The 11181-nt window shown below is 39.4% G+C and overlaps 1 protein-coding gene across 1 annotated transcript; it reads left to right on the top strand.

The window, feature by feature from the left end:
* Positions 1-644: 644 nt before the first annotated feature.
* Positions 645-11178, top strand: LOC113030504 (sodium- and chloride-dependent GABA transporter ine). The gene is made up of 13 exons (XM_026182010.2): positions 645-3611; positions 3998-4132; positions 4216-4420; positions 6627-6759; positions 6862-6996; positions 7123-7226; positions 7306-7430; positions 8365-8477; positions 8564-8704; positions 8808-8907; positions 9120-9220; positions 9326-9493; positions 10483-11178. The coding sequence occupies exons 1-13, from the start codon at positions 3377-3379 to the stop codon at positions 10633-10635; spliced, it is 1848 nt and encodes a 615-aa protein (XP_026037795.2). The 5' UTR covers positions 645-3376; the 3' UTR covers positions 10636-11178.
* The last annotated feature ends 3 nt before the right edge of the window (positions 11179-11181 follow it).

The following is an 11181-nucleotide window of genomic DNA, read 5'->3' as shown; positions in this document are numbered from 1 at the left end:
GCAACCTTGCAGTATTGTGCAAAAAGCTCTTGGAAAATGAGAGATAAGAGCAGTGAGTCATTGAAACATCTGCAAATGTATACTGCAGTATATAAGGTTAAATGATTTTTACCTTATATTACATCTCTGTTGAATGTTGGGAGCTTTTTAGTCCATTCTGCCAAGATGATCCCATACTGCTTGAGTTATGTTGAGGTCTGGGCTCTGGGAAGGCTCAGGCCATGACTGATAGAGCTCCACTGTGTTTTTTTGTTGTGCACGTATCCTTTTACTCTTTTACTGCAATAGCAGTGTGTTTGGCATCATTATGAAAAGTGAAGCCAGTGTCATGCAGATGCTTTTCGGCTGGTATTGCACAGTGCATTAGAATCTAAAAGTACTTTTCTTTATTCATAATTCCATCAGTTTTGACAGGATCCTCAGTATCACTGGCTGAAATGCTGCCTCAAACCATGAAAGAGCCTCCACTGTGTATTACAGTTAGGCATTGACAGTCATACCTCTGAGGATGATTTCAACCAATAAGTTTCAAACTTGTGTCTGATTTTTAGTTCTGTTCTCGTGTAATCAGGCCTTTGTAGACCTGATTACATGTCTTCTCACACAAAATGGAAACAATCAGGAAATGGCAACCAGGAAGTAAAGCTAATACAGGACACCACAGAAAATTAAATACAAAGTAAAAGAGGAAATAACCAGAACTGAGAAGGAAATACTGAAGGACCACCAAGACTAAAAACAGGACAAGCAGGCAGTGCTTGCCTTGTCAAATCTAAAAATAAACATCAAAAACCTACTAAAGTTTAAAAAAATCCTCTCCTTTCATGCTCTGTCATAAAACCTGTGCCTGTTTTCATCTATCTTTTACATCACTGCCATCTTGTGACTGTAGTTGGTTGTTGTCGATGGAAGCCGCTTGTTTTGGATTCCACTGGACACTGTAGTGGCTTCATTTCACAGGCGTGTCTATCTCGCATTAATGATGGCCAGCAGCAGTTTATGGTTGTTTGTGCATTGTTGCAATGTGCCGCTGGCTCTACTTCTACTGCTCTGAGCCCCGCTTTGTGTGGAAACAGAGATAGGAATCACAATTAGATGAGTCTCTGTGATTCATTATTGGTAAAATATAAGTTTTACTTTACTTGACCACCTTGAATAATGTGTGATATAGAAAAGATGGAATGCAGTGTGAAAAAGTTTTCACTAACTTCTTCAGCATGTTAGCAAGGAAAACCTTGAAGATGATGAGGAGACCTCAACTACAGTTTAACAAAACAGGCAAGTTGAACAGTTGCAGGTTCAGCATGGCACTTTGAGATTATCATCTCTGAGAAATCACTTAATTGACCAAATGCTCATAGTACAAGAGTTCATGAGTATTTTAACCCCCCCTGTAGGTGCCGTCAGCTAACAGTTACACCTCCTGCTTGCCTGTTTAAAATTGGAGTCCTGCTGTAATACTTTGTCAAGGTTATTTTTTTATTTTTTATTTTTTGTAATAAAGAAGCCATTCCACTGTATTATTGTAAGATACTATTTCATCAGTCTGAAATGAACTGGCTTCCTCAAAAGGCCTAGTTTACCTTTGGTTTAATGTAAAAGAATAATCCTGCTTGATCTTAGTGTCACTAAGGTTTCATTTGTAACTGCTATTGATACATTTAATTAGAATAACTTTTAAGTTTCTCACATTGGTATGTTTTCCATATAGCTCTCATACATGTTAGAGACTATGCTACAATACAAAAGAACAAGGCAGACTCACAGGGTACTAACTCTCTGGGGGTAGAAACAGGCCACAGGCAGTGCTGACCTACCATAGAGATACCATGTATGCCACACCCTTGCAGAAGATTGTTGCAATACCTCAGAGCATTACTGAAGTACAATGGTACCAAAACTTGCCCTGCGGGTTGCCTTTTTACTGTTGAAACCCTGACTTCTTTTCCTGTCTAGGCATTGGCGTGGTATATAGCCTGCACATAACCTGATAAATTGAAATTACACAGACACCAGTACAATTAAACACTAAAAAACAAACAAATATTTGAACCAATGAAAAATAACGTTTTTTTTAACAGAACAGAAGTGAAAATAAACTAAAGCTACTCTTGAATATGAATGAAAATTGAAAACCAAAAATTATAAGAAAATAAATTACAAGAAAATAAAAAGAAAACCAAACGTGACTAGCATGGCCTGCAGCTGCTTGATGCCTGACATCCTGGAATTACTTTTCATCAGTTTTAAATTTGTGCTTTTGCAAACTCTCTGTATGTCATCACAACAGGAAATAATTTACAGAATCTGTTTGTGCTTCTGTGTATGTGTTCTCCGTCCTCTGCAGTGATACTGCTTAACACTGCACCATCTTCCTGCCTCCAGATTGGCTGTACCACACAGGTTGAGGGTTTGTGGACCAGTTATGTCTACTGCTGCACCCCTTCTCTGCAGGTAGGATGTGTTTTCTTTTTAACCCACATCCCTGGGGGATGCTTCACGCTAGCTCTTTCCCCAACTGTCTGATGTCATGATGCAATAAATCTTGCTTGCATAGTAGTGTTTATACTGTGATCGGCAGAGCATGTGTTTAATGTTCAAGCACTTGAAATGCTTTTGTTAGGAGACTCATGTTTGTATATTCTATGCTATTTTGGTGCTTGTTTCCACTTTACACAAGTAGAGAACATGTTTTCTTTAAAATGTCAACATTAGAAATATATTTTTCCATGAGTAACATGGGAAAATGCAGGAATTCAATCAACATTTAACTGGCACACGGGTTTAAGAAAGAAGGTTCTTTTTTGAAAAGCTGTGTGATTTTTCTTGCTGTTTTTGCGAATGATTACATGTTTCAGGTCACCACTGCTTTGTGTGCTGACTATGCTGGGTTAAGGTTAGTGTACAGGAACATGATTTGTTTGGCCTTCATGACTCCATTTGAAATCTGTGTCAGAGCACATACTGTTGAGAATAAATTATGTAAATTCCTAAATATTTGTTTTGTGTGCTGCATAATTTACACATGTAAAAAACTTCACAGAAGACTTTTTTTTGTTCACATTTTATTTATTTACTTTATTTATATTTTATTTAGTAAGATAAGAGATAAGATAAGAGCTCATGTAGATATTAAATAAAATATAAAGTGAGTCCACATCCATAAATAAGAGTTAGATTTATTTGTTTACATTGGCTGGCTAGGTGTTTTCAGGTAGTTCAGTTTTTGAAAATAAAATTCTGCATTTTTTTTTACCTCTGTTTCTATTTTACAGTCAATCAAAGCACGCACCTATTAACAAATGTCAAACTTTCCTCTCTTTCTGAGCCCTCTGAGCTTTTATACACTAATGTGTTTCTGCTAAGCTAATCATTAATGATCATAAAAAAGGGAGGTTATATCACCCAGAGACAATTAAATCCTGCTCAGCTGTCCATGGAGTTTAGGCCCAGGCGAGCAACAATGTTGACACAAGGAGCAGACACAGATCAAGAGCCCACCAGGCCAACGTGGAGCAGACAGATAGAGTTCACTTTGGCCGGCATCGGCTGTGCTGTAGGTCTGGGTAATGTCTGGAGGTTCCCCTATCTTTGCTACCGGAGTGGAGGAGGTGAGAAATCAAACATTTGTTACATCTTCGAACAGAACTGTGGTAATGTGCCGCCCTCTGTAATCCCTGCACACACAGGACTAAAAATGGTTGACTGTATGTGTTGTGTTGTTAGTGAGTGCGATTTCAAACTATTTTTTAAATTTGACTTTTGTTTTGTTGTTGTTGTTGTTGTTTTTAATGAGGCATGGCGCTTCATAAACCCATACTATAATCTGGCTTTATACTTGCAAATTTTGCAGAATCGTTAATATTTGTATGGGGTCAAACTTTGCCTGACAGTAATTCATGTGTGCCAAAGTTAAAGTTTAAATGATGTCATAAAACTACCACAGTCTTGGCCTTCTTTCTGAAAATGTGCTTAACTCACTATTACTTCTTGGCAGGTGCCTTTCTGGTGCCATACCTGCTCATGCTGGTGGTGTTGGGCATCCCTCTGCTTTACATGGAGCTGACTGTGGGGCAGTACACAAGGAGAGGTCCTGTACTTGCTCTGGCTACTGTCTGCCCACTGTTAAAAGGTGCTTTGACTAAATTTTGGTGTCCAGTGTTAAAAATGTATAGCGGAGAAATTTATTTTGATGCATGTTTTATCTGACCTCAGGAGTGGGAATTGCATCGGTGGCCATCTCCTTCATTATGTGTACCTACTACAATGTCGTCATCACCTGGGCTCTCTATTACCTCTTCAGCTCCTTCCGGGCACCACTACCATGGCAAAACTGCAACAATACTTGGAACACACCTAACTGCACCAATCACGCTACCAACAGCAGCTACTCCTCCACAGCTAGCCAAGAGTTCTTCAAGTATGTTTCATTGGATGTGATCACTATTTCTGCAGATTATTAAATCCAACTAAATAATGACTGAGTTTGAGCAGCATTATAAAATTAAAGTAATTTTTAAAAAGACTGAACTGGTTACACAAGGTAACTTCTGGGGATTATGTCAGAGGTGAAACAAAAAAAAAACTTGATACAACAACAACTGTAACTGGATGTACAACCTATCAGAGTCACGTGAGAGCTATCGAAGTGAAGGTCACAGATAAGAAATGAGCAAACTGATAGAATATTTTACTGAAGTGTGATAAATCTTAGGACACATGTCACCTTTATTGGCTTTGATCTGTTTCACTTTCTAGTTATAGCAAGGGAAAGATTCTCAGAAAGAACTTACTCACAGTGAAAATCTTGCAGTAAACAGCAGATTAAGACCTCACATTTTCAGATTTACTTATAAACTCATTAACTCATTTCACTCCAGTTAATGGATAAGCGTAGAAAAGGAATGTGGGTTCAAGTTACTTGAATCCTTTAATTTCCATGTGTTTGTCAACCACTTATTAAATTTATGATCCAAAATCCTGCAGCTGACAGGAGCTAGAAACAGAGAACACATTTCTCCTGTGTTGGCTTCTCTTCACTGGCTCCTTGTTTATGTCACGGATCTGGATCATTTTGACACAGCTTTTTCAGTTTCTTATATTTTGGTATATTTCTGTATTATGATTCATGTTCTGGTTCTATTTTGATTATTATTCTAGATTTAGTTCAGTGTCAAGTCTGCATCTTTGTAAATTATTTCTTGTTTCCTGTTTTACTTTGAAGGTTCATGTCTGATGTCAGTGTGTTCAGTTTTACTTGCCCCCTGTTTCTTTAGCCCAAATCTCTCCCAGCTGTGTCTCCCTCCTGTTTCCCATTCCCTGATTACTCCCTTTGTATATAAGCCCTGTGTTTTCCTTTGCTCTCTGTTGTGTCGTTAACGGCTGCGCACCCTCATTTTCACTGTGTGTTCTGTTTTCTCGTTTGCCTGCCTGTTAGTTTATTTGTTCTCCCAGTGTAGTTCGTTTTCTGTGCAAAACCGAGTATCTTAAGTTCTCCTCTGCCTCTGTGAGTCCTGCGTTTGGGTCCAATCCAGCCTGCCTGACAGCACACAGTCATGACAGTTTAATCTGCAATTTAATTCAAAACTGTCTCCTAATATACAAGGTCTTGAATAATCAGGCAAAAGTGCGCTTTGCTCTCAGACGGCTAATTTACTTGTGGTTCCTATTTATTTAAAAGTATTTGCATATGTGCATTGAAGTATTCAAAAGTAGAATGTGAAGCAGAGCCTTCAGCTTTCAGGCCCCTCTTCTGTGGAACCAGCTCCCAGTTTGGATTTGGGAGACAGACACCCGCTCTACTTTTAAGATTAAGCTTAAAATTTTCCATATTGATAAAATTTATACTTATGGCTGGATCAGGTGACCCTGCACCCTCCCTTACCTATGCTGCAATACGCCTAGGTTGCTATTGGCTTTCCATGGTGCACTAGATGTTTCTTCTTCACTCACTCATTGTGTGTTTATACACCATCCTTCATTTAATGATTACTTATTGTTAAACTGTGACTCTCTTCTACACTGATTCTTCTGTTCTGTCTCCCTTCCCTCAAACCCAACCGGTCGTTGCAGATGGCCACTCCTCCCTGAGCCTTGTTCGGGAGTTTTTTTCCCCCACTGTTGCCAAGTGCCTCCTCTCATCTGATGAGTCCATGTTAAGTGAATGGAACTGAAGTGAATGTGTGTTTCAATTGTACTATGCAGTATTGCTCATTCTACAGGAAAGTAACTTGTGAGATAAAAGTATAAAAGTGTACAAGTAGGAAAAATATTCACATGCATGAAAATCAAACCCATATTGTTTAACCTCTGAATGTAGAATTTTCCACATGAATGCACATCTTTACCTTTTGTAGAGAAATAAAAAAACTGTTCTGAAGATACATACTTATAGTGGATATCAAATTAACTTGTATGGTTAAAAAGCAAGAAACTGCAAACACTGAATCAGATATGTCAAAAGGTCTATTTTAATGACTTCCTGACATCTGATTGGATTGAATGTTTTTTCACAACAGGACAGACAGTGTTTTTGAATCTGGCCCATGTGTTTAGCTTTAAGGCATGCCTTTGGGCACTCAGAATATTAATGTTTTTCTAATTTCTTTTACTGTGGCACCTTTCAGATATAAGATGCTAGAGCAGACTAGTGGAGTAGAGGATACAGGAGTGCTCCGGTGGGATCTTTTCCTCATTCTCATTCTGGCGTGGATCCTCATTTACTTTTGCATCTTTAAGGGGGTGAAATCAACAGGCAAGGTGAGAGAGAAACTGAGACCTGAGCAAAAAAAGAAAAAAAAAAAGAAAGAAAGTGGAGCACTGGACCACAGTTAATACCATATATACGTTTTCTGTGTGCAGGTGGTGTACTTTACTGCCCTGTTCCCGTATGTTATTCTGATTGCCCTGCTGATCAATAATGCACAGCTTCCTGGAGCATTAGAGGGGATAAAGTTCTTCATTGTGCCTGTGTGGGATGAGCTGCTCTCAGTAGAGGTAAGAAACAAGAGAAGAAATGAGTAGTAGCTTTGGAGGAGTACCCTAACTGTTCTAGCAGCGGGGAGAGTCGTGTTATTACTGATAATCTGTGTTGGTACTGATTAGCAGTGGTCTGTGTTTCAGGTGTGGGTGAATGCTGCGGCTCAAATCTTTAACTCCATTGGAATTGGTTTTGGCTCGCTCATGGCAATGTCCAGCTACAATGACTTCAACAACAACATTTTGAAGTAAATGTTTGACCGCCAGTTCTTGAAAATAGCTGTGATTTCTTGTTAGTGATTTAAAAGATGTCTTGTCTCCCCACAGGGACACACTGAGCATATCCATTATCAACTCCATAACCAGCATCCTGGCAGGGTTTGTCATTTTCTCTGCCTTTGGGTATATGTCATACCTGCAGGGCATTCCTGTCAGTGATCTGGCTGTGGATGGTAAGAAAAAAAAGGGATGACTGTTTGTGAGTGATTTCTTTTTTTAAATTAGTGAGTGAGTCTATTCTCAAAGGATCTATCCTCCACTTTGCCTAATGTCAGATGGGAATAAGTGATAAGAAAATACACTGCTCAAAAAAAATGAAAGGAACACTATGAAAACACATCCAACCTCAATGGGAAAAAAAAGAAATTATGCTAGATATCGATACTGATATGGACTGGGTAATGTGTTAGGAATGAAAAGATTCCACATTGTTCAGTTGAAGGGAAAGTTATCAACCCACAGAGGGCAGAATTTAACACAACACAGCAAACCTGCTGGAAATGGTACGCATTGATGTGCCGTCCTGCAGCAGACACCTCAGTAGGGTGCAGGCATTGCCTCATGCGACCTGCAGTGACACTGACCCAAGCCAAATAGAAAATGGGGGGAAAAAAAATCAGTGAGAAAATATAAGGAGGTAGAAAAACCTCAGTGGCCTCCAACTGTAACACCAACCTGTTTTGGGGGGTTTTCTCATTGTTGCCCATCTAGTGCATCTGTTGTTAATTTCAGTTATACCGAAGCAGCTGAAGCTGATTAACACCCCCTCTGACTCTTATATAATCTCTCAGAAGTTTAATTAACCACATTTTATGATTCTGTACTCTGATTAAAAAGTGTTCATTGATTTTTTTATTTTTTATTATTTATTTTTTTTGAGCAGTGTAGGTGAATGGGGACATAAAGTAAGGTTGGAGCTGAAGAAGGATTGTCTTGTCTTTACAGATTATTGATCTGGACAATATGTTACAATAATATTGCAATAATGTTACAGTAACACAAATTTGATTGAAATATTTTTATAAAGTCACAGTCATCTGTTATTAAGAAGAATTGCTTGTTCAGTTATAAATGCTGCTCTGACATCTTACGTGTCTTATTGTACAGGTCCAGGACTAGTTTTTGTTGTTTACCCGCAAGCCTTTGCCAACATGCCAGTGGCTCAGCTCTGGGCAGTGTTGTTCTTCTTTATGCTGCTTTGCCTCGGACTGGACAGTGAGGTACTTTACTGGTAACCTCAGGATGGGAATTCATGTTTGCATAGTGTTTCATAACGAAATTCTTATGTCCCACTCCCACACTGCAGTTTGCAATGGTTGAAGTGATGGTCACCAGCCTCATGGATCAATTCTACAAAGACGTGATTCACATTTTCAAGAAAAAGGAACTGTTTGTTCTTGCGGTTTGTTTCGTAGCCTGCCTCTTTGGAATTCCTTGTGTCATGCAGGTACAAACTGTATTTCCTGCTTGAATTTGAACCAAATAAAAAAGATATTGAAGGGTGCTCATTTTCCCTTCCTTGCTGTCCTAAAGAGTATGCCTTTGTCCAGGTGGGAATCTATGTTTTCCAGCTGATGGATCATTACACTGCCATAGTATCCATCATGTTTCTGGCATTCTTTGAGGTCATGGCCACCTGTTGGATTTATGGTGAGAGACATGTGTTTCATTCATTGCACACTTAGAATGATGTAGCACTTTTTTTGGCAGTATCTTAACACATTTTATGGCCATGTGTAGTATCCGAGTTTCACTCTAATTAAACAGCGATTAGAGTCTCTAATCTGCCAGCATGCAAATAAAATGTGCACAGATGTTTATTGACAAGTAAAGGTTGGTCCAAAGTACTTCTCCATCTGCAGGTGTAAAAAGACTTTCAGCCAACCTGGAGGAGATGAATGGACACAAAGCAAACATCTTCTTCAGACTGTGTTGGCTTATAGTTGCTCCTGTGCTCATCACTGTATGTTAACAGGCATTTGTTTTATTCACATGAATATAATGTAGATTTTCATCTGAAATAATTAAAACTTAAATCCAAACTTAAATTGTTTGCTCCTTGATACAGGTCATCCTGATTTTCTCCATCATTCAATTCAAACCTGCCCGCTATGGGGAGTACGTCTTCCCTCCCTGGGGTCAGGGGGTCGGCTGGATCATTGCTTTGGCCTCCATCATCTGGATTCCTCTGGGTGCCATTCACACTTTGTGGGTGCTGCCTGGCTCCATCATGGAGGTGATGTACATATCATATGCATAGACACTATGTTGCCAGAAGTATTCACTCACCCATCCAAATCATTCAATTAAGGTCTTCCAATCACTTTCATGGCCACAAGTGTATACAATCACACACCTAGGTGTGCAGGCTGCTTCTGCGAACATTTGTGAAAGAATGGATCACTCTCAGGAGCACCATGAATTCCAGTGTGGTACTGTGACAGGATGCCACCCATGTAGTGAGTCCGGTCTTAAAGCTGTTAGTGGTCTTACAACAAAATGGAAGCAATTGGGAACGACAGCAACAAGTAGTAGGCAGTGTAAACTCACAGAGTGGTGTCAGTGGATGCGCTGAAGCACATAGTTCACAGAGGTCACCAACTTTCAGTAGAGTCAGGAGAACACCACTTGTCTGACTGCATTGCACCAAGCATACAGTTTGGTGGATAATTGTGTGGGGTACTTTTCAAGAGTTGGGCTTGGCCCTTGAGTTCCAGCGATAGGAACTCTTAATGCTTCAGCATACCAAGACATTTTGGACAATTTCATGCTCACAATTTTAGGGATGGCCCCTTCCTGTTCCAACATGCCTGCATATACAAAGTAAGGTCCATAAAGACATGGATGAGTGAGTTTGGTGTGGGAGAACTTGACTGGCCTGCACAGAGTCCTGACCCTAATAGAACAGCATTGAAATTGAAAACTAGAGCGGAGATTGTCAGCTTGGCCTGCTCGTCCATCATCAGCATCTGACCTCACAAATGTGCTTCTGGAAAAATGGCCAAAAAATTCCCATAAACATTCCTTGTGGAAAGCCTTTCCAGAAGAGTTGAAGCTGTTATATCTTTACATTAAACCCTATGGATTAAGAATGGGATGTCACTCGGTTCAAATATGTCTGAAGTCAGACGAGTAAATATTTTTAGCAATATAGTGTAGTACTCACGCACATGTTCATATATAATCAAGCTGTGTGGAAATAATTTTACTTCATTTCTCGTGCAGAAATTAAAGCTGTCCCTCACACCATATGCGCTGAATGAAAAGTCAAACATGCCGTACTATGAGAGGGGAGGACCAGGTGGAAATCCACCCATCGCTGTCATCAGCCCCAGCTTCGATCTACCTGAAAAGCATCCTGCTGAGACGTACTTCTGATGCCTCAGTGTTTTGCAGGCCACCTACAGTGGCAGATTACTGTTAAGCTTTAACTAATCACAGATTTATGTCTTCAATCTTTGTCAATTTTCTGGTCAAATTTAACCAACACGTATTACAAGAATGTACATGATTGTGATCCATATCTACTATGCAGAGCATTTAATGCAACAGGATTTTTTTTTTTCTGGAAAGACGTTGTTTAGAATTAGCTGTCACTGTGTGTATCTTCAGTGTACTTCTTTGTGAAAGAGCTCCAAAGGGCAAAGGAGTAGACTTCGCACATTTCACTGCCCTCGTTTATGGAAACTTTGCTAACAGTGCCATCTTTTGGCCACATGAATTCAAACATGAGCCATACTTACATTGTAATGTACTGTCATTTTAAATTTACAGTATTTATAGTAACATTTTTCTAGTGATCAACTTAAACCACTGTCAGCTTATTATTGCAGACTCATATGTGAATGGACACCAAAAAATGATTCAATATGTCAGGTGTAATAAAAGCAGTTTCAACGTCTACAGAAAACAGAAACATAACTA

This window comes from Astatotilapia calliptera, chromosome 10 (genome assembly GCF_964374335.1).
Source record: "Astatotilapia calliptera chromosome 10, fAstCal68.1, whole genome shotgun sequence".
In the NCBI taxonomy this organism is placed as follows: Eukaryota; Metazoa; Chordata; class Actinopteri; order Cichliformes; family Cichlidae; genus Astatotilapia; species Astatotilapia calliptera.
This window is presented reverse-complemented; position numbering and strand designations above follow the sequence as displayed.

Coding starts and splice junctions, on each gene's coding strand:
- LOC113030504 (XM_026182010.2), top strand. CDS start 3,377: ATGATCATAAAAAAGGGAGGTTATATCACCCAGAGACAATTAAATCCT. Junction 8,705..8,807: donor GAATTCCTTGTGTCATGCAG/GTACAAACTGTA, acceptor GCCTTTGTCCAG/GTGGGAATCTATGTTTTCCA. Junction 9,221..9,325: donor TTGCTCCTGTGCTCATCACT/GTATGTTAACAG, acceptor TCCTTGATACAG/GTCATCCTGATTTTCTCCAT.